Below are 24,495 nucleotides of genomic sequence, written 5' to 3'. Positions count from 1 at the left end.
ACAACTCATAAAAAACTCTGGTTTTTTTTCTTCTTTTTTTTTTAAACTTTTAAACACCCCGCGAGATGGAAAAAAATAAATTAGAGCATGTCTTACCTGTGACTGACAATTCGGTGGTTCTTCGAACTAGAAAGTTTCCAAATGTTAATTCACAGGTGTAATTTCCAATGTCATCTTCTCTCACTTCCTTAATTGAAAGCATATCTTTCCTCCTGACAATGCTTTGTCGCCACTGTTTGGGTTTACACTCCTTTTGGATGAGAGAAAGGAGACAGACAGAGAGAAACACAGTGGTGTTGTAGAAAATGCCATTCACTGATAGCCCTGCATACAAATTTCATTGAGCTGACATGTTCATAAATTGACTTGAAGTGGGAGGTCTTTGAGTGACTGCAGTACAATGAGTGCAGTAAAACTTCAGAAGTGACACAGTTTTGACAACAGATCTGCTTTCAGTTTTGAGTGCTGGCCTGGGAAATGGATGCCTGTAGTACATGTCAGTCAATTATTTAATATTTCATTTTCATCTCGATGAACATATGAGTTTATTATTATTACGCTGCTCTATCAGAGAACAATTCTGTAACTCATAGGATTTTTGGTAGGCTATCTCTCTTACCTCTCTTTTTCTTTCTGTCTAAGGTGTCTCTCTGATACCCCATCCCCCATCCCCCTTCTCTCTCCCTCTCGTTCACACACACATACACACATACTTCTCTTCACTTCTAGTCTTTCACACTCTGTGTCTTTCTCTCACCTCTACATTCACAGTAACTGTATTCAAACATGTTCCAGAGCATAATATCCAGGGGTCATCAGAGCTGTTGGCAGATGCTAGATAAACTCATATCATTTTTTTTTTTTTTTTTTTTACACTTTATCACCTCAAAATGTGATGTGTAACATAAATACGAAGTTGAAGTAGAAGGAATAGTACAGTAGTGTAAGATAAGAGTCATTCCATTAGGAGAGAGATGTGTAATCTCGGTTGCAATGCATTACATGGATTCACATGATAGTTTAAATAGACACTGACTGTACTGCTGAGGTAAAATCAGATGTTAGAATGTTTAACCTTTTTTTTTTAAGCTTATTGTCAACTTTCAATTGCGTTATAAATGCACAGTGTCACAAAACTCTTACCTTATACCATACAATGTCTGGGTCCTTGCCAGGCTGGATGTAGTCATCTATGCCTGGACAGAGGATGTCCTTCCCCTTACTCAGTTCAGCCTTCTCCAAATACTTCATTTTAGAGTTATAGCACAGGTCTGTGTCATTTTCTGACACAGTTAGCGACATGGACACTTTCATGCAGTATGTGGAATTTCTGGAAAAAGAAGAAAGTTCAAGTAAAGATTGGACTTGCTGTAACCTATAATTCAAATTTTCAAATTTGAACAGAGCATATAAAGGTTTCTTTGTTTTTGTTTTGTTCTTTTGTGATTGTTAATGGAAACAAGTCTTCCATGTGAAACAACCATAAAAATGTATAGGATTATTGTAAATCTTCCCAAAAGTGTTTTCTTAGTTTTCCTCCAGCCCAGGAAGTGGGCAGGAGGCCCATTTTTCAGGTCAGTTAGAATGCTGCCTTCAGCAGCTTTACAGTATAGCAGAGTGCAGTAACAGCTACAATTGAATTTATTCAAAGACACCTCCCTAAACACTAGTACAAGCAAAAAAACAGGACAAGTAGACAGAAGCTATAAGAGGACAAACTGCACTGGGCAGATGTGATAAGGTATAGCTCATGGGGATTATGCTGGATAACAGGAACAGTATACTCAGACATATAAATATGCCATTCCATGGTTCATATCCATTATATAATAAAAAAATGGTTTGATTTGAGCATGGTAGGTTAACACCAGTGTTTTAATGTAGCATATAAAAATAAAAATGTACTGGTGTTATGCCTCCAGTCATTTGTCCTCATACTCTCCAGTGTTCATCATCCCCTGTCTTCTAACCTCTGCTGCTGCTGCTTCTCCCAGCGTTCCGCACCTGCACAGTGGTATGCACTTATTATGTATTCTCTGAGTTCTGCGAATACTCTTTGTCTCTTTTTTTATGAATTCATTTTTGTAATTCTCTGGATTGCTCCTTTTGTTCTGTTTGCATGTTTTATGTCATTGTCCTGCATTACTTCATTCAGTCACCAGCATTCTGACCTTGTTTATTGCAGAAGATTTTTCCAAATACAATGCAGTTGATCTGAATGGAAACTCTTGTGAAATGGCCAATGTGATTAACCTGTTTAATGCAGTGATTGAAGCTATTCAGGGGTCATCACTGAAAGCACAATATCTCAGGTATGTTATAGTGTCCAGTTACTCCACCTCTGATGATTTCCAACTTTCTGGTCAACCCAAAATTGTGCCTACCCATGTTCAGGACACCTGTACTACACTAGCGGTCCCATACGCTCATCCATTCTAGGCTAACTTGACACCAGACACACCAGACAAGTGTACATTATTTAGTTCATCTTTGATCATCCTACTGAGGGACACGAGGGAGGCGAGCAGCTGCACATTAGGCGAGGCCAGCACCCAGCTTCAGATTATGCCCTTGAAGCAAGAACTATGTTTGCTTTCAGTAGTTGGAATAAACTATTGTATTTGTTCCGTAGGAACTTGAGAAGACCTAAGGATTCAAATTATGACATTCATACCTTCCTCTTGGATTTTCTCTCTCATCTCATACCCAGCTAATAGAATATACCCTTATCTGTCTCCTCTTAACAACTAAGAGAAAGTGCCAGCCATTCAAGTCAAGGCAACATGGCCAGCAGGCACTATGCTAGTAATGCAGTACAACTGACCACTCGCCAACACATGACTAGCCAACTAGGTAATAGTTACATGCTTCCACATTCTTAAAAACAAGTACCATGGGAATGGACACCCAGGGTGATTAGTCCACATTCTGCAATCAAAGCAAGTTCATTCACTATCCATAACAAGTAGGTATGTAACATCACAGCGTATTGTATCATGTCATTTAAAACGAGGTTCTCAATTCGAGATGTAACAAACAATACATTCAACAGACTGCATAATAAAGTAGGCTATTTGCCTTCTGTCAAGTGAGGTGTAATAAACATTTAAACGTAATAAGGCCCACGATCCCTCCTCTGAAAATGCAACTTCCCGTTTATCTCGAATCAGGAAAGGCTACAGTAGTTTAAAAAAAACACTTCTAAGCACACTGTTTTTCATGAGTTAATATGGTATCATACTACCATATTAGCCTTCCCTAACACCATTGCATCTACATCTATGTACATCACAAATTGGGATAGTTTTAAAACAAGATTACGAGTGGAAAAAATAAATCATTTAAGGTGCAAAGACCAAAAAAAAGAAAAGAAAAATGCACCTTCTTTTTAAAAAGCTAGGTGCTTTTGTGCCTTTTTTGAAATGTAGTTGGGGACATTTCACTGAGACCTGGCAACCCTGCACACCACTGAAAGCTTGGCCAGAAAAGCTACTGCTTATTAGCCATATTTCATTTCATTACATTGCAATGCATAGCTTTTGTTTCATTATACGCTGCTAAGAGTCTGAATGGATCACATAACTGTGTCATTAATAATATTAAATTATTGTACTTTAATAATGTTGAATGTTTTAAATAAATTGAAAATGGAAACCTAAGACACATATTCAGATCATTTTTGCTGTGTTGAAATTTTATCGAGATCCCACCATATTGTAGGATATCGAATTTGAATTTGAATTTGTGATGTTACACCCATAATAGAAAGGTACCTTTTTCCACTACAGCCAACCTAAATACTAGAGCTGTGGGTACTTTAACTTGTGAGGAATTAGTCAAAAACACTAAATATTACCTGTCCTCTCCTTCCGCTTATAGGTGCACCTATAAGTGCATGCTCTGGAAGGATCAGCTTTGGGAGAACTACTTTGCCTCAGCTCAACCTTATTTGAGGCTTCTACAAGCCTACTTTTTTATGGTAAAATCTACAAACTGTCATGGTCCCTACAGTGCTACACCAAGCTCATCGAACTACTATGTGCTTTAAATGCCACTGAAAACCCAGTGATACTCATTTCACCATAAACTCTTCAGGTATATTACAACATAAAATCTGCATGATTTTAAGCATTGTACACTACAACATATGGTGATAGTCATCATTAAATGTCACCTACTATCACAGGAATAGTCCATTTAGACTAAATAGACTGAATAGACTGACAAACAACAAATCACAACCCACAAACATGAGGATTTCCTGTTTACTCACCTCTGTTTCAGGCAAAACTCTCAAAACTCAAAGAGCATTCAATCAAGTGACTGTCTTGGTCTTGATCTTGATCTTAGTTTAAAGCTGACGAAAATTTACACAAATGTTAGACCATGGCACAAGCACCAAACACGTTATATGCAGCCCTAAATCTGGCTATCATCTACAGTCAAATATACAGGCTCAATCACGAGTTTGAAAGATTGCTACATAGCTTCTGGTAGAATCAACTAAAGTACAATACAAATGGGCAGAATATAAACATAATTTACTTATAACTCCGTTACTGGCTTGACCCCCTTCTGATGTGTGCTACAGTATCACCCTCCTCTGTCTGAAAACAGCGCTATTATCACACAATATCCATGTGTCACCCATTTTCCATATACCCTTTCTTAGACCAGTGGTTTCTGGTCCCTTGGCCTAGCAGTATGTTCTCCTCCTCCTTACTGGCGTAGGCTGCTCCTGGCCTCTCAGATATGTAGGTGGTTTCAGTAATTGGTGGACTGAGGGGGAGTGGAGGGGGTTGGCCCCAAAGAGTAATGCTGAATCCCTGGCACAAACAATCTCGATGCTGTCCTTATCAGACAATTACTTTTCAGCAGCATTGCCCTACTAACCACTGGGCCCTCCTATGCCACACACCAGTAATCCCTCATCAATTTACGGAGTTTCTGAGCCTTGTTTGAATGATGGTCTGTGGTGATGGAGTATTTTGGTTTATGATTGCATAAAGTGCCCCGTTTGCTTTTCTTCTTATTAGAATTTTTAAAAAGACCCGTAAATGTTCAACAGAAAGCATACTGTAGGTAGGTAAACACGATCATACCTTAGGAATTCAACATTTATAAATAAGAACAATCCTTGCCTGTCATTTGTCACAGTTATGATTCTGCAGCGCAGGTAATTTTGCACTCACAGTACAGCTTCAACATAGATGATATGTACTGCTTGTTTTCTAGAGGAGACAAGCAGAGTCCGCCTCTGACATTCTCATAACATCAATATGAAAATATCATCGTTCCCTCTGCCTGGCAATACGGACTGTCGGCAGCTTTACAAATGCCTGCAGAAATGTATTGTGTTTGCTCAGCCATTCAAGAATGAATAGCAATGATGGGAGAGAGATGAACCTGGTCAATGTTGCATTAACTTTTGAGGAAACTAAAGGGAAAACAATACTGAAACAAAATGGGGTGATGGAACAGTGAATGCAAAAGGGGAGTAACAGAACCTAATGCTTAGAGGCAGCCCTGATAGTCAACAGCATTGAAGATTGATTGAGGCCTTTGTTTTCAAATATTATGGAAATACGGTGCAAGCCTGCAGAAAATTACTTGCCAGGACTGATGTTCACTCATGACATGAGTCATGACTTCAAAAGGGGAAAACGATTAGAAACTGCCATCCAGGTAAAGTTAAAAACTTCCATGACTGTGGGTTATAGCTAACCTTTATGAACTTCTACATACTTTGTGATTTGGGATGTGGACTCTATCTTGCCCTGGTTGGCTGATTTTTGGAAGAAAAACACGCATACACACACATCATTAAGATTAACAGACAGTGGTATTGACTGAATGAAACGATGCTACAAGGAAACAAATGAATCCAGATCAATGCATCTGATCCATTCTAATACTGCTAACAGAATTGCCTCAGCTATCCATAGCTCAATAGATTATTACTGACCATGTAGCAGGCACTAAGCTCTAGATAGCATTGACTCCAGGGATAATGAGCAAATTCAGTGTCAAAATCCTATGAGAAAAGGCTGGTTATGGCCATTAGATCGGCCACACTGCAATGCAACAAACAGCCCAAACACACTGAGAGTAAGTGATGAATTTTTATGAAGTTCAGGCACAAATGAAACATGATGTGAAGATTATTAGAGACACAGTAAAGCAGATGGACACCTGTGCAAATGAAATCCCCCAAGCCTCCTGCTGCTGCAAAATATTCTGTGTGCCACTGCTAAACCTGCCCATGGGGAACAGCGGATCATGTCCAAAGAGGGATAAGTGATTGATGCTCCAGAGCAGGTTTTTGTCCTACAATGTCTTTCACTCCTCACTGTTTGTCTGGGACTTGTCCCCTATTGCCCCTGTTCTGTCTTTGTCTCTTTGTTTTGTCTCATCTGTAGATGAAAGAATGGTTTTACACTCGTGGGATTCTGGTGAGGAGCAGGATTAAAATATACGGATGATAATGTCATAACGGTATTACTGTGCTTCTGTGTGTATTATAGCTAGGAGCAGAGATGGCATGGCAACTGTATATCCAGTCTCCTCTGGACAAGTAGTGGAGAAAAACAGTTCCTTTGGGAAAAATCTGCTGAAGTGTTAACTGTACTTGGGTTCACTGCTGATGTTGCATGAAGGGTTTGTGCATGGGCACATTCTTGTGTTCGTGTGCAAATTTTTCCACATATACAGAAAAGAACATATACTTTCCTGTGAAATGATATGTGATGTTTTTTCATGCATACTTGCACATAATTTATTCAAGTCTTTGTTCATGTCATTTTCAATTTGAATATTTGACAACACTTGAGAAATGACATGAAATACAATAGAATATGAACAAATGTGAACAAATCAATTTCACACAACAAAGTAATTTTCGTTTCTGCTCAGCTAATTTAAGGATTTAAGGAGTTTCATGTAATTTCATGCTGCCCTCCTTTTAGACAAGTGTCATAGCATCAGTCACATTTTAATAACAAAAAATTCTGACACTTCCAGTTCGTCACTGTAAAGTTAACCTGTTTAATTCTTAATGTTTATGCAGTTTTGTGACAAAAAAATAAAAGAATGCTGCTAAAATATCATGCTTGACCTTTTGTGTCAGGGATTAAAAAGCTTGAAGGGAAAATAATGGACATCAAATAATCAGTTATATGGAAATTTTTCTTTTAGAAGAAGGTTTCTCAATTGTTCTGTGGATGGTTAACAGCTCTAGCAGTCCCAAGGGATTCTATACTTGGAACCTTTTTTGAGAGAGAAACACTCTGTGCTAGCATTTTACACAGATCCTTTAAGGATTAGCCCAGAGGGACAAACCAAAGAATCTTTGTTATTTCTCTTTAAGAATTTGCATATCTTGTGGATTAGGCTAGGCTAGGGAAAACAGAAATACAGGAAGCAGAAATCGTGAATAAAATGCTCATTCTGACAGTAGATGGTGATGTTTTTTTTATGTAAGTCAGAATAGATTTGTGGTCTAACATAGAAATTTTTAGGTTTTTTGGGTGAAATTGGTGGTTTTGCATATGTTCTGTAAATACTTGTGTTGTATGTTTAGCCTTATTGCCCTAGCCTGGTGAAACTATGGCAACCAGCAGTTAAATAAAGAAGTCTCTTAATCAGATGTGAAGGAGAAATAAGTGTAGATGTAGGCTGAATGCCCATAGCACAGCTAAGAATATAGGAAATAATCCATGAGCTTCCATTCCAGCAAATCATATAATTATAAAAAAAAAAGGCTCACCACCCAAATCCAGGATTAAATTTTGTCTGGCTAAAGTGATTGAGTGCCATTCTAGGGAGTACAACCAGACATTCAATTAAATCAACATACAGGCAGTAAAAGTAATATATTGAGCACAAGGCATTTGACCTTTGAATATGTTAGTTGCCTGATACTCGGACAGAGGTGGGTGGGCTACAGATAGAGAGAGATTGCGGGGGGGGGGGACTGTTTGGCCTTTCACCTAAATGATTATTTTTATAGACATTTGTGTTTTTTCTCTATTAGTTCATTTTTCCTCTTTTCATTGCTGTTTATAAAAAAATACTTAAATTACTTTGTCATATCAACGCATTGGCTTTTCTCTAATAGTCAATAAAGCGAGTGTGTGTGTGTGTGTCACCCTGGCCACAGTCTGTTCAGACCAGTGGGACTGGAGCTGTGGTGGGAACATCCTACTAAATCACTCCTTTATGGCCAGTGCTTATTTATGACCTGGTGGAAGGTCAGTAAACACACATGGCTTCGGGATGCGACCTGTGCGTGGAGGCCTGTTGATTAATTATTACTGAAACGGTTCAGCCACATGACGCCCACTTGGCCTGCATTTAACACCCACTGCCCACTACCAGCACCTCACACTTACAGCATCTCAAACTTACAGACACATACATGTCACTTATATGTCAAGGCTCTACTTTAAGACTTCCCACCCCATCCTAAAAAGTCTCTCAGGCATTGTCTCTCTCTCTCTCTCTCTCTCTCTCTCTTGTAATTGAGCTGAATATTATGTTATCTACACAGTGAGCTTATATATAAAACTACTGCATAAAAATATTGCGTACTTCAGCAGGTAATAAAATGAGTGTGGTCAGCTGAAGTGTATAGAGTGTATAAGCAGAATAATGAACAGAACAATGAATTTCTTTGTCTTCATCTCCCTCATCTTATCTCTCTTCTACCCTCCTCTGTGTGTCTTTCCTCTCTGGTGTGTAAAGCAAAAGCATTGAAAAGCTACAAAGAAGTTAATGCTTATCGCGTTAAAAGAACTATTTGTCTTTTTAATTAAGTTGAAACTAAGCCTTGTTTATCATCTATAATAAATGAAAGCTAATTTGGTTAACATGAAAACCTTGGTGGAAATTTGCACTTTCAGTACATGGACAGCAGGCAGAGATGAAAATGTCTTCAATTAGCTGAGCTCCACATCACCAATATGAAAAATTCAATATGAAAAATTACTGGTAACTTTATCTCCTTTTCTCTTTTCATCTAATTGTTCAAAATTTTTTTTATTTAATTTAATCTGCCCCAAAATCAATTTGACTGAATTAGTAAATTATTGCTCTCTTAGCAATAACACTAAAATAAAGCAGAAGGAATCAGAAAATACTAAAATCATTAAATACAGCATGTGATAGTAGCGCTGACTGTATTTCAAATCGCAAGTTTATATTATATAATGCACTTGTTTTGATATGTTTATTGTTTCTGTCAGGGATTCAGGAGTTGGATGCAAGTGGTTTATCTACAGGTGAAACACAAACAAACAAACAATAAAGAAACTGAGTCTAAACATGAGCTATGGATATGAAACATAAACTATGAACAAGAAGTAGTCCTGCACCGATTTTGGCGCTAACATGAGAAAAAAGAGGCACCACTGCGCGATCTACCATTGTGTCAAGAGTGTATGACATAAACATGTTTATAATGAAAGCTATAAAACCCTCAAACCCTTCAAACTACTGTAGAGTCATTAATATTAATATTAATATTTATTTATTTACTGAAATCTGGAGAATGAAGATTAATAGAAGGCATGTCTTAATATGTGAGGAGTCTCTCTCTCTTTCTCTCTCTCTCACACACACACACACACACACACACATGGATCTTTCCCTATAGGATCACCATTTAAGTAATATCCCATCATGCTTTGAGTGACAGCTGCAGCATTGTGTTTGACTTTGACTCCTGGCACTGGCTAAGCAGGGGTGCAGAGGGAGGAGAGATGTTGGCACAGAGAGCCAAGGTAATTTGATTTAGCTAAAGAACTGCATTCTGACATTTTGCTTGAAAGATAAAGCTATACATCAGATAGTAAGAAGGTCAGTGTAGGAGCTATCAGACTGTGTCGTCCTGCAGGTATCTTTCCTTTCCTCTTATGCAGGCCTCGGGAAATATAACACAGACTAGAGCTAAGAATTTAAAAGCAGCAAACTTGCAAAATTGCAGTTCAGGGGCTGACAAGGACAAATGGTACAGCCAGAGAAATATCAGAAGATAAGCACAGAAATGGGATGATTTGCTCACTGCAAATACACAAATATTGTGTACGCAAATATTTTTATTTTAAATGTCATGAACCACTAAAGTTTTTTTTAATCTTAAAAAGTAGCATGATTCTAGCCATCAGAAGGTTTTATAGTATAATCTGGCTTTGCCGTAAAATAAGCAAGATTTTGTTTATCCACCATGGCTGAGGTTGTATGCTAAAAAGAAGTTTTGACTACTTTTCTACAAATCATCTACAAATCTACAAATCATCAGTTAAAAGAAATAAAAGGAAAAAAAAAATATATACTGAGTTGCAAGTTTATTAGGCACACCTGCCCTGTCCTGACACTCTTTGGCCATTTACCAGGTTAAGCTACTAGGCACTTGGTATGTGGAATACTTCTAACCGTAGCCCATCTATTGCTATGCACAATGTATTGCCCCCCCTTCACCCCATCCATCAGCAGAAAAGGACCACAAAAGGACTATCACTTATATAGTACATTATATTATTTGGAGTCTGTGTCTCTGATTGATGGATTTCTTGACAGGACTATATGTGGGCATGTGTATGTAAAAGAGAAAAGATGAGGCCCCCAAACATACTCTAGGAAGCGTTTCCTTGTACTTCCCCATATCTACAATTTATAAGCTATAAATCTCCAATAAGCATATTATGAATGGGATCTAATACTTTTCGTCAGACTTGAAGCACCCATGCACCAACCTATCATCATTCTCACACACACATTCACATATAGTCTGTGTATGTGGAGTGCATGGGTATGTGCAACAAAAACAGTGCTGCTTAATGGATTAGATACAGTACATGGAGACAGGCTGTAATTTCTAAGAAATACCCACAGAAGGATAAGTGAAGAGAGAAAAACTCAGTGTTTCTGCAATTTGCTTTGAAAAGGTCAAACTCAATCAGCAGGGAGATGTCCTCATCCAGAGGAGTACAGACATGAAAGTACTGATTATACTGTTGTGTGTGAATGAATATAATATGTATACATGTTTCTGTGTGTTTGATGTGTTGTGTGTTCTGAGATGCTTTTCTGTTCACCACAGTTGTAAAGAGTGCTTATTTGAGTTACTATAGACTTCCTGTCAGCTCAGACCAGTCTGTTCATTCTCCTCTGATCTCCCTTATCAACAAGGTGTTTCAGCCTGCAGACCTTCTGCACACAGGATGTTTTTTGTTCTTTGCACCATTCTGTGTAAATACCAGAGACTGACACTGTGTGAAATTTCTCCACATTGGAAAAGCTCTACCAGTATTTATTCTTGTCATTAAAAGTTTTTTGGAATTAAAGTAACTGGCCATGCTGAATGCGTACCAGATTCTGCCATGTCTTCCTGATGGGGAGGTGGAGGTGAAGTAAAAGGGCATTGGGGAATGTCTATAAAAAGACCTATTTAAACACACACAAGCAGGCCTTCATAGCCCACAGTTGTCCAAAAAGGTTTTCTCAGCCACATAATACTTGTGCTGATGCCATTGCTCAAGCATTTTTTTAATCAAAATATTTGAAATTTTTACATATTTTCCAGGAACTTTGTACTAGTAAAAATAAAAAATGACTATTGCACCTTTCAGTGTAAATTTAATCAAAATCTTCTCATTAATGTGAAGTGTTAACAATTAGCAGAACAAATTATTTATGTAATTATTTAGAGTTTTGTTTTTCATACATAAAATTAGTGTCACTTTCTTTTTCCCAATATGACATTGTGTTATTGTTATTTAAGTTGAGTTTACCTCAGTCTACTACCATGTTATTCATTCATCAAACTCTCATCACTCCCCACCATTCCTCTTAGCTTAGGATTTCATTAGCAAAAGATCCTCTTAGCGGGTTGGTGAATAGGTTTTAAGGAGAAACTCTTAACAAAGAACTGTCTGTATAATTGCAGGCCCTGATCTCTTTATGTTTACTTGCCTGGTTAAGCAATTTATACAGTTTATGTTGTTATACAAAATCAGTCTTTCTACATCCATCTTGTCATTCTCATTTATTAGAAGTGTACATAATTTGATAATTATAACTAGCGTTGAGATGATTGTGTAATAATAAAACGAAAAAGATATGAGGATGATACTGGGCTCCAGTTTGATATCTGAAAATGCTTGCCCTACCTGTAGGTTATAAGGATGCTCACTATTCACCATTATTTTAGCCCTGACTTCACTTCTCTTAAAATATTCTAGAGTTTAGCATTTGATTTCTGTGGTGGTACTTTTTTTATTTTTATACATATATTTTTTTACTTATATTCTACTTTGATCTGTATTTGTGAAGCAATATAGACAAAACCTTATTTGTAATGTTACTTTGAGACAGATTTTTTACATATACAAATGATAATTACTATTCTAACTACATTCCACTTTATTCCAATCCTTGCATAAAAAATAATCTAAGTGCTTCGCTAATGGCAAGCAGCATGTATTTATATTCTGCATGAATGTTGCTTGCTGATTCATTATACATGCCTGTCCAACCACAGCAAATGTGCCTCAGTATAAATCCCCATTTAGTCCATGCTCTGTGTGTGTGTGTGTGTTAGGACAGGTGAGCTGGATTTATTGTATGGAGGGCTGGCCTAAGTAAAGTGAAAAAGTGCCGTACGAGGCACGATCCCCTGTCACCAGGCTGAGAGATAGCCGTCACTCGCCCCCTCAGCATGCCAGCTGTGGAAAAGTATGGCATGGAGGACCATGCAGAAAATCCATAAATATCCAGCAGGCACTGGCAGGAAGCAGGCATCACAGCCTTAGGATCATGAAGGAAGTAAGGGAGTAGGACAGAGGGGGAAAATAAAGTGGAAAGTGAGGCTGATAATCAATACCAGAAGACAGGGTAAATGGGTCAGAAGAGAAAATGTCAAGAGTTGAAGGTGTTTTGTAACCATTCAAAGAATCCATTGTTTTTAACACAAGCACAAGTGTGACATGGTTCAAGGGATGAGTTTGAATTGCCATTACTCTTTTTGCATCCCTTCTGCACAACACAGTTAAAAACTATAAATAAATAAATAAATAAATAAATAAATAAATAAACATTCAGCCAGACGGTTTTATCATGATACATTATAAATACATATTGTCACAATATACTGTATAGTGTGCTACACATATTTTCACGAACTGTCATAAAATTCTAGCTTAGGTGATAAATCATAACTAACATCCTAAATAAAGCTCTGTTCACGTAAAGAGAAGTGATTACGCTGCCACTACGAACTCTAAGACATTTTCATTGGTTTTATTTTGGGCACTTGGGCTAATAGTTGTGCTCAACACTCAGCGATGAATTCAGCAGATTTGAGGCAAGGCTTTAAAACCTGCCAAGAGCATTCATTTTACATTCATGTCATCTCTGAGCTGGCTTTACTCCATGAGCTGAGCTTTTCCAAGCCTACGGACAACAGTTTGTTGTTTTTTTTTCAAGGTTGTTTGGGATTTTTCCAAAAATATTTTACCATGTAGACAGAGATTAAACTCATGTTAAGTTGTTTTACTGAACAACATACAATATGAGACTACCTTAGCAAGCTTATCTGAACAAGTTCCCCAAAAAAGGTTTCAATTTCACCCTAGCGCTTGAAAGCTTGTGAAAGCTATGTGAAACCAAACTCTACAGTTAAGACCTTTGTTGTAACGCTAGATGCTTTTTCTCATTTGATTCCCATGTAAGTAAAATCTTTAAAATGGCTGATTCATTACTTCATCTGAGGTACATAATCGAAATAAGAAATATACTAACCCTACACAATGCTAAAAAATAAAGTGGACTGGACTATCGTAATGTGTTGCTGGCAGCCCTGCTGTGTCTTTAAGAAAGCTTAAGCTTATTCAGAATGCAGCAGTGTGCATCCTTTCCAGCAAAAAGGTTATTCAAGCTACACTGGTGCCTGTTAAATTTTGCATTGGCTATAAGGTTCTGTTAAACATGTTTAGAGCTCCTAATGGTTTAGCCCTGTGTGTATCTTGCTGATCACATGAAACAGTGTACCCCATCCAGAGCACTTGGCTCGACTGAGGCAGGCCTACTGATAGTCCAGAGGATCAGTCACAGCTCATCTGGTGAAATGTTTTTCTTACAAAAACAACAGCGTTACAAAGAACATCCAAAACACCAGTTGAGTAGCTGTTTAACTTAGCCAGTTCATGGTGATTGGGTCTTTATCTTGTTAAATATACTTCATGATTCATAGCAATTTTCATAGGTCCACAGGCATTTCTTGAGTGATTGGTTCTTTAATGTTCCTTATAAATATTTTTAGATTTTCAGATATATTTTAGGCAACACTTTATAACAGTGTTCAACAACTCATAGGCAACTATACAGAAACTAATCAAGAATGAATGAATTGTCCTTCATTAACACATAGCTTATTCCTATTAACTACTAAAAACTACTAGTAGGTCTCCTCAGAGGAGCACAGGGTTGGAGTATTGTTTTTATTTAACCAGTCAATGTCTTACAAAAGTGCAAATCATTAACTAATTACTTAAAACAATTAAAATAAATAATAATAATAAACTGAACAGACATTAACCATTAGCATACCATTTGCCCGTATTTCATAAAATACAGAATCTAAAACGAAAAAAAAAGCTGTCACTTTTTTAAACAAAGAATATTATGAGAAGGCAGTGTCACAATTTTATCATTTACTTTAGTGTTTCATACTCATTTCCCTTTATATACATACTGTCATAGTTTAGCCTGGTTATCATTTCGTAGCCTACTCAAATCTGTGTAAAGCCCATGATTTTTTATGGAGAATCTCAAATGATTTCCTCTTTACTAGTGCTTCTCACTACATAGGGTATGTTTTAATACTTTTGTAGAACCTATGTAGTGCACTACTTTGCCATTAGAATGTCATTTGAGATTCAACCACAAACAAAGAGTGACTCTACTGAGCGATTAAATTTCTTAACATTGTACATCTAATATAAATTTTAGAACAATATCAGTCTGTATTTTATATTCGTTAATAACTTTATATTGTTTTTTTTTTTATTGATGTAATAACACATACACATCCAAACTCCTATTACTCCTATAACTATATATTGTTATACATTGTGATCAGGCACTGAGTAGAGTTGCTTATTTTATGTGGTTGAATCTCAAATGATACTGCAGTGGCAACAGGATGCACTACATAGGTTTTACAACTACATTAAAACATACCTCATGTAATTGAAAGCTCTAATAAGGAGGAAATCATTTGAGATTCTGCATTAAAAAAAAAACGTTAGAGATTGCTGGGCGTTACACAGATTTGAGTAGGCTAAAAAAAAAAAGGACAACTGGGCTAAAACATTACTGCAGGTACATAAAGAGAAATTAATATAAAATACTAAAGTAAATTATAAAATTTTGCCTTCTCAACCTGTCAAGCAACAGTTTTTTTTTAACTTTCTGTAATTTATGTAATACGAGCAAATTGTACGCTAGTGTTAATATTTGTTTATTACTATATTTTTTTGAATAATATATATTTTAAGAAATTAGACTGTAACCTTTAAATTAATTGCCAGCCCTATTTGTTCCATAACAGCTGCAAGTTGTATGAATCACTTAAAAATGTTGTTTGCATGTATTTTAACTATATGGATGAGTTCAAAAAATTGTGTTGTCCTTCAGTAGTTAATGAAGATGTGAAACAGTATTATACATTGTAATTCATTACTATTTTTTATTATTTAAAAGAAAATTATTTACCAAAAACTATGTGAATGGAGAATATTTTCTCAATTATTGTCGTTATTGTTGTCCATTTCTTTTTTTTCACACCTAGACTGGCTAAATAAAAACAACACTCTGACCCTGTACTCCTCTGAGGAGACCTACGCATAATAACACATTTAAACAATCACATTTTAGTCACTGAGGTATTGGTATAGGTTAAGGTATATTAAGGTAGTAGATCTCCAGGAGGAACATGGGAACTGATGCCTGTGTGATCAGTAATTAAACAGTAGTTAGTTATCATAAAAAAGTCATAGTTAGCTAGTAGTTCTGCAGGAGAAATGCAAGACTCAGTAATTACTGCATAGTTAATAATTAACTCCTAACATTGTTAGGAGTAATTAACAAGGAGTTCTCAGTAGTCAATAGGAATGTGTGTTAATGAAGAACTATTCATTCATTTCTGCTTAGATCCTGCCTATAGGGGGCAGTCGTGGCCTAATGGATAGAGAGTCGGACTTGCAACCCGAAGGTGAACCTGAAGGTTGTGGGTTCGAGTCTCAGGTCTGGCAGGGATTGTAGGTGGGGGGAGTGAATGACCAGCGCTCTCCCCCACCCTCAATACCACGACTGAGGTGAGACCCTTGAGCAAGGCACCAAACCCCCAACTGCTCCCCGGGCGCCGCAGCAAAAAAGGCTGCCCACTGCTCCGGGAGTGTGTTCAGTGTGTGTGTGTGTGTGTGTGTTCACTACTGTGTGTGTGTGCACTTGGATGGGTTAAATGCAGAGCACAAATTCCGAGTATGGGTTACCATACTTGGCCACTAGTCACTTCACTTCACTATAAGCTGTTAAACAGTATTGTAAAGCGTTACTGTTTTACATTTAAAGCATGACTTCTGTTTAAACAAAATTATATGCCAAAATTATCCACCACTGACACCATTCTGTCAGAGACAGGTGACAGTGCTGCTACAATATACATCATTACAATGACTCCTTATTCTTACAACCACTAGCCATCTCATGTCTCTTCTAAACGATTATAAATCTGATTTCACACACAGTCACCAAAAATGTGTCTTGGAGAAGGGAGTGTGTCTCCAGGGAGGAAACTCGTATTTACAATGCTGACCTGTGACACTGACACGATACAGCCCATGAAACATTTTCTCAGTCTTCCTTTCTCCATTAGAATGTTTCATAGTTTTATGTCATTTATTTCACAGTAGTAGCAGTGCTGTTTAATGCTAATATACTTTGAATGGTGGTTTAAGTGGCAAGAAGAGTAGAGCCCCCTCCTTGCTCACCACATGTACACACACACACACACACACACACTATATCCAGGTAAACAAGTGCTGTTCTCTGCAACCACTAGGACACCACAGCCACATTTCCTCTAAACTTCTTCTGTTAAGACACAATTATCCATTTAAATCACAAATTTGTGTCAGATCAGTCTAACTACATAACCTTACTCTATGGTGCAGTTCCAAAATGGTTACACATTATTATTTATGTTACTGTCCTCTGGAGCATAAGTCTGCTGGCACAAAATCCGGATCAATCAGGTTTTAATGCTCACTGTTTCCAAAACAAGGACCCAACCTTTTTGTCTTGGCCCATCATCTCCTGAGCTTAATCTAGGTTCACTATGATAGCACAGGTGTGCCGTATTATGGCTGACACTACATTCTGTCCCCAGCTTCCTAACAAGCTGGGACATGTGAAGAAAATAATTTTTCTGTATTGCACGTGTATGTGTGACAATACAGGTTTCATCTTCTTGACGGTGGAGTGGCAGGCTGCTTTATGTCCCAGGGCGCCCTCATGTCTGTGTTACCTTCTGGCTCTCCCTTTTAGTTATGCTGTCATAGCTAGTCTTGCCGGAGTCCCTGCTTGCACTCTTTAACCATTACATGACAATTAGTATACCTAACAATCTCTCTCTCTCTCTCTTTGTCGAGCTACACATGCTACTCCTGAGATGCCCGTGATCCTGACCCCTTCTGCTCTCCAGTCCTGCCTGATCCATCCTGATGTCCTACTTCTGGTTAGATTTCTCATCATTTGGAAACTGCTGAAAATAGCCCCACATAGACAGCCTAAAGTGACAAGAGATTACTGTGGATGGTGCCACTTAGAAACCACGAAGATGGCTTTGGACTTCAGTTGATATGAACAGTTTTGCTAAGATGGCTTAGGACTACAATTGCTTTGATAGTTTTAGGACTGCAATTCCCATGAAAAGTTTTGCACTCAATTCCCCATTAGTGAACAGTTGATAACTTCAACAAAATAGACTTCATTTGTAAACTATAATGAACTTTCGCGTTTACACAATTGAACTTTTTGACCATATAGTATACAGTTTAGAAGGGAATTATTTATAACTCTCCGGTGTCACCCAGATGAGGAAGGGTTCCCTTTTGAGCCTGGTTCCTCTCACGGTTTCTTCATCAGGCCAAAAATGATGGCTAATGTAATGTAATAATATATAGAGAGCAAATTTGGTGCATTACTACAGGCTAAGGAAAACAAATGAGTATAGAAATTCCCATTTTTAATGTAGCACTTCATACTTGTGAAAAAAAAGTTACAGTTAGCAAATGTTTTAGCTACAAGCTGTGGTGTTCTGTCCTCACATTTCAAGTAAAAATATTACTTGAGCCTGGCTAGCATCTTTATTTTCTCTCGGTATATGTGACTGCAAGGTGACTGTGCCCTGTGTTGTGCTAGCAGGAGTGTTTATATGATTCTGATTCTGAAGAAAAAGCATGCAAGCTTTTATTATTTGTATATGTTATGTTTATTCTTAGGCACACAAATATTTATGAAATTCTGAAGACATGTTAAGTACACTATATGGCTACAAGACTGACGACACCTGACCATCACAGCCATACGTGCTTTTTGAACATCCCATTCCAGATTTAGTCCCCCTTTGCTGTAATTAAATCCACTATTCTGGGAAGGCTTTCTGCTAAGTTTTGGAGTGTGGCTGTGAGGATTTGTGTCCATTCAGCCACAAGAGCATTAGTGGTGTCAGGTGAGGAGGCCTGGGGCGCAGTCAGCTTTCAGATTCATCCCAAAGATGTTCAGTGGGGATGAGGTCAGGGCTCTGTACAGACCACTTGAGTTCTTTCACTCCAACCTTGGCAAATCATAACTTAATGGATCTCAGGAACAGAAACTGGAACAGGTTTTGGGCTAGGTCCCTTAGTTCTAGTGAAGGGAATTCTTAATGATAAAGCATACAAATGGTCAGGTAGCCAAGTGTCCACATACTTTCAGCTATATAGTGTACCTGTTAAAATGTTCAAATTTCCTCTATGAAAGATCATTCTGACATGGTTTAACTCTTGAAAACCTGGATTAAGCTTCAAGAAGAAATTAATATTTTCCCCATTTTATCATTTCTGTGATTATGGTTAGGATGAAAGTACATTTTGATTCAGAGAGAAGGTTAAATTAGCAAGGAAATGAAGTGTGTAACATTAAATTTCTCAAGCAGAGCAAGAGAGGGAAAAGGGAACAGAGGAAGAAAGTCTTCTAAAACCAGCCTTCCCTTTAATGAAGTGTCCTAATGAGCCTTTCAAAAAAGACACCCTTTACCTCAGAGGTTAATGCATTATTACCATATAATTATGCATACATATAATATACATATTCACTTTTAATGCAATTGATTCCACAGATAAGCAGCTGAAATTCACCATAGAGAGAGCACGTGAAGTTCAGTGAAAGAACTTCTGTGGAAAGTAGAGAAATTCCAGTAAACCCTTTTTCTCATCAAATCATTCATTATAGCTTTGTGCCAGCTTGCAGTGAGAGGTGCCTTATTATGATCCAGGGATTTGGGGAGATAAATAGTTATTAATAGTTATTATTTAAAGGTTCTCTTTCTGATTCAGTTGGTGATTACTAGAGATTAAAGAGGCGACAACATGGTATATCTTTCGTACCTTTATAAAGCACAGATATATATTATTCACAGCTCTGACCCATCGAGGCATGGACTCCACAAGACCGCTGAAGGTGTTCTGTGGTATCTGGCACCAAAATATTAGATCCTTTATTTCCTGTAAGTTGCGAGGTGGGGCCTCCATGGATCAGACTTGGTTGTCCATCACATCCCACAGATGCTCAATCGGATTGAGATCTGGGAAATTTGGAGGTCAAATCAGCACCTTGAAATCTTTGTCATGTTCCTCAAACCATTCCTGAACAATTTTGCAGTGTTGCAGGGTGCATTACCCTGCTGAAAGAGGCCACTGGTATTAGGGAACACCATTGCCATGAGGAAATGTACTTCGTCTGCAACAATATTTAGACAGGTGGTACGTGTCAAAGTAACATCCCCATGAAACACCCAAGGTTTCCCGGCAGAACATTGCCCAGTGCGTCACACTTCCTCCGCCGGCTTGCCTTCTTCCCATAGTGCATCCTGGTGCCATCTCTTCCCCAGATAAGCGATGCACATGCACCCAGCCAAACACATAATGTAAAAGAAAACGTGATTCAACAAACTAGGCCACCTTCTTCCATTGCTCCACGGTCCAGTTCTGATGATCACATGCCCATTGTAGGTGCTTTTGGCAGTGGACAGGGGTCAGCAAGGGCACTTGGTCAGGTCTGTGGCTACGCAGCCCCATACGCAGCAAGCTGCAATGCACAGTGTGTTCTGACACCTTTCTATCATAGCCAGCTTTAACTTTTCAGCAATTTGTGCTACAATAGTTCTTCTGTGGGATCAGACCAGATAGGCTAGCCTTCGCTACCCATGCACATCAGTAAGCCTTGGGCACCCAGGAACCTGTCGCAGGTTCACCGATCGTCCTTCCTTGGAACACTTTTGGTTGGTACTAACCAATGCATACCAGGAACACCCCACAAGACCTGCTGTTTTGGAGATGCTCTGACTCAGTCATATAGCCATCACAATTTAGCCCTTGTCAAAGTCACTCAGATTCTTATGCTTGCCCATTTTTCCTGCTTCCAACACATCAACTTTGAGAACTGACTGTTCACTTGCTGCCTAATATATCCCACCCCCTGACAGGTGCCATTGTAATGAGATAGTCAATGTTATTCACTTCACCTGTCAGTGGTATTAATGTTATGGCTGATCGGTGTGTGTGTGTGTGCAATGATGTCTAGCAGTTTGGGATTTACTAAATTACATCAACTGTGACATCTTACATTTTAGAGATATATTTCTTCTCCTCAGTCACTTTATCTGTCACTCTCTTTCTGTGGCAAGATCAGATATATCCTCTTTTCCCTGCCGTACCTCACTTTGGCACTGTACTATAGCTCTGAAAAAGCAGGAATCTGAGCAAGAGCCATCACTTCACTCTATCAGTGTAATGCTGTGGAGATAAATAGACTGTTTTTTCTGCCCCCTGTCACTGCCCACTGAACCGCTAGCCTTCAGAGCAGCACCAAAACTTTAAGCAACCTGGGAAAAGAGAGGCGGTGGCACAAATACAGAATGGGATTAGTCCTTACAATTCTGGTCAAGTAATTGTTATCCCTAATTTGTCTGAGTATTTGTGTGTAGCTAAAAAGCAACACACAAACAATCCCTACACCCTATTTTCAGCCTGATTACACAATGCAGAAGATTAGAGTGGCACACTGAGAGAGAGGAGAATTTATCATTTTTCAACCCCCTGCATTACAGAGAAGATATTGAATTATAGCAAACTTAAGAATTAAGGTTGGTAACTCCAAATATACATACATGTCATGAAGGTGGAAATATGGTGCAGGGAATATTTATGGTTTTTATTAAAACCCACTCAGCCATACAATCTAAAATGGCTAAACAATACTGGGCATAAACTAGACAAGGCAAATGAGAGACTGGTAAACAGACGGGAGTCAAAACAAAGAGCCAAACTGACCATTAACAAAAGCATAGTAACATAACAGACACAGTGCTGGAGCGAGAAATTTAAAGGGCCATATTCAGAGTCTTGAACAGTATGTCAATTTGAATGTCAAGCTGTATCCATAGGTTCGTCTAGCTTCTGTCAGATATGGTAGTTGGAGAAGGATACAAGTGCTAGGTCTTTATTGAATTTAAGTGAAATAAACAAATAACCAAAACAAGCCTATATGCATGAACATGGACTCTAGACAAGGAACAAACCACAACATGGGTGACACATGACAAAAGCTATACAAAGAAACACACAGCCAACAGAACTTAAACAGGGTGCTTAACAAGGCATAATGAGACACAGGTGAGGGGGATAAATGAGGCATGTGACAAGCTCATGTGACATACAGGGGCTGATGGGTAGTGAAGTTCTGTGCTACCATGGCAAAGTTAATTGTTTGCACAAATTAATACAGTTACAAGATACTAAATCAAGTTAATTAATTTTAAATGTGTATTTGGGATGTTATGCTATTAAATAAGGCTTTTATTTCACTATTCTGAGTTGTCAAATTAACGAAATAATGATTTGGTTAATTCAATGGACTCTCCTGTAAAGAAAACATGCCCATGTTTTGAAGGATAAATTGAGCACTAATCTGCTTCATACACTTATGGCTCACTTTAATTTAATTCAGAATTTTATCCATAAAACAACTTTGTCCTTGAGATAAGCAATTTCTCTGATTGTCTCCTCTGATCTTCTTTGTAAGGAAAAAAATACTTTTGTGGACTTGAAAACAATTATAATAATTTATTAGTTAATACCATCATACTTAAGAATTTAATAATGACTTCAAATGGAATTCCATAGTTTCTGAGTGTATTTACTGCCCAAAACATAAATTTCAAAATGACATATTGTTACATAAAACTGTCAGACAGTGGCACTTAATACTGCTCCTCACTCGAGCCGATATCACAAGAAAAATCAACTTATGTTCAAGGTCTTTGTCCATCAATGTAATTGATTGCATCAATGTACAAGGAGATTAGTGGCCCTTATTTTATTTCACCTCAATAACAATTTTCAAATCTGAATATATACTCAAACTTTTATATTCACCTGCTGCACTAAAAACATAGTCTCTCCTTGTTGGAGATACTAGGATGCCTGAGGACATATCAGGCCACCACCGACTCAGAGTCAATAAAAAAAGGTGTGTGATTATACCATGCTGATATTTTACAAAATTCCTTACAAGCAATGTTTAGTGCTCTCTGCGTGTTGCTCTCTAGTTTTTAAAAGAGCAGCAGGACAACCAAAGACACTCCAGAGGGTTTCTGTCCTTGCTCACCTCTGGAAGAGCTACAACTGATTGAAGTTGAATTTATGTCCTTTCAATTCCACAAGTGAATGGAGAGTTCTTAACTAGCCTGGGTTTAGGTTGATCTTTCACACACATGGCACCAAATTCTTATGCACTTTCATAAACAATGATATGATATGCAGATGCAAGCCCTGAATTGTGCCACTGCTCCTTAATGCATTACAGTTGGGTGGTATAGCGGGTAGCGTTACTGCTGCACAGCTTCAGGGTCCCCAGTTCAATCATGAGCTTAGGTTCCTGTCTTTGCAGCGTTTTGCATGTTCTCCCCATGTCTGTGTAGGTTTCCTCTGGGCTCTCTGGTTTCCTCCCACCTCCCAAAATCATGCACATAGGTGGATTGACTTCTCTAAATTGCCCCTAGGTGTGAATGTGTTTGTACAGTGAGCTGCGATGGACTGGCATCCCAGAGCGTATTTGTGTTCCCAGGATCGGGATCAACCACAACCCTGAGCAGTGCGGACTGAATGCATGGTTGAAATCAGTGAGACAGAGGCAGTGATGGGGCAGAGGGATTCTGTAGCAGCTGGCTGAACAATGGAAAAAGACATTAAAAACTATTATGGGAGGACTAAAACAACCTGATACATGATACAGTATTTGAATAACCCTTTCTCTTCAGTGCACCACTCCGAGAGAAGAAAAACAACGAAAGCCTTTGAAAGTCAATGGATTATACAGTAAATACATCAAAACAAGCAGATACAAGAGTGTGGCAATCTTTACACTGGCAATCCAGTAATTCATCTCTTCTGCAAAATGTCATTATATAGCTTTCATTAGCAACTAAGTCCCAGTCTATTGACTTTTCATTTGCACAGAGATGCTCTTTTAGTTGTGTTTGAACTTTAAACTCAAACACAACTACAATAATCATTAGCTCATAAAACAATACAACTGTTAATAAAGTATAAAAAATAATGTGATCTTTTATAGCTGAAGCTAGGGGTATGACATTTTAAAGCCTAAAAAATAAACAGTAATGTTTTCCCAAATAAAGATTGTAATAAAGAATGTTTTTTCTGCTTACCGTAGCACACAGGAGTAGTGACCAACGTCTTGTAATTCAGCTGGTCTAAACCAGATGGAATCCTCCTCCTTGCTCATCCTGATCCCGTCGAAGGTAATGGGCTCCTCAAAGTCCCCATGGCCCACACTTTTGTACCACATCAGGCTGAGGCCAGCACTCTGAGCATGGGTATAGTTTGCTCGGATATATCCATAAAACAATGCACACTTAATCCTCACTGGCTCGCCAAGAAGAACTTTGTATTTTAAGTAGTCCACTGACCAGTCTGTACAGCCATCCACTGTTAATAAATAAAACAGAAAGGGATATGTCAGTGGTGTAAACTGTAATAACATAGGTGATAGAACTTTAAAGCATTTAGTGTTACTTCCAAAATTTACATATTTATTTTTAACAGTTAAACCTTGAATAAACACTGAATATTTTGACTGCTTGGATGATTATAGGGA

At 38.0% G+C, this 24,495-nt stretch overlaps 1 protein-coding gene across 6 annotated transcripts in view; it reads right to left on the bottom strand.

Annotated features, from left to right (window-relative positions):
* Window positions 1-24,495, bottom strand: part of il1rapl1b (interleukin 1 receptor accessory protein-like 1b) — a 350,185-nt gene that overhangs the window by 190,488 nt on the left and 135,202 nt on the right. For all 6 annotated transcript variants that reach the window (XM_053229547.1, XM_034299839.2, XM_053229549.1 and 3 more), the window contains 3 exons: window positions 24,047-24,326; window positions 1,144-1,330; window positions 97-250 (listed from right to left, as the gene is read on the bottom strand). In XM_053229547.1, coding sequence (XP_053085522.1) covers window positions 97-250; window positions 1,144-1,330; window positions 24,047-24,326 — 621 coding nt within the window. The remainder of the gene's footprint in view (window positions 1-96; window positions 251-1,143; window positions 1,331-24,046; window positions 24,327-24,495) is intronic.

The sequence above is a fragment of the Pangasianodon hypophthalmus genome, chromosome 25, assembly GCF_027358585.1.
Source record: "Pangasianodon hypophthalmus isolate fPanHyp1 chromosome 25, fPanHyp1.pri, whole genome shotgun sequence".
Lineage (NCBI taxonomy): Eukaryota > Metazoa > Chordata > Actinopteri > Siluriformes > Pangasiidae > Pangasianodon > Pangasianodon hypophthalmus.
Note: the sequence above shows the minus strand (reverse complement) of the source record. Positions and strands in the feature narration are given on the sequence as shown.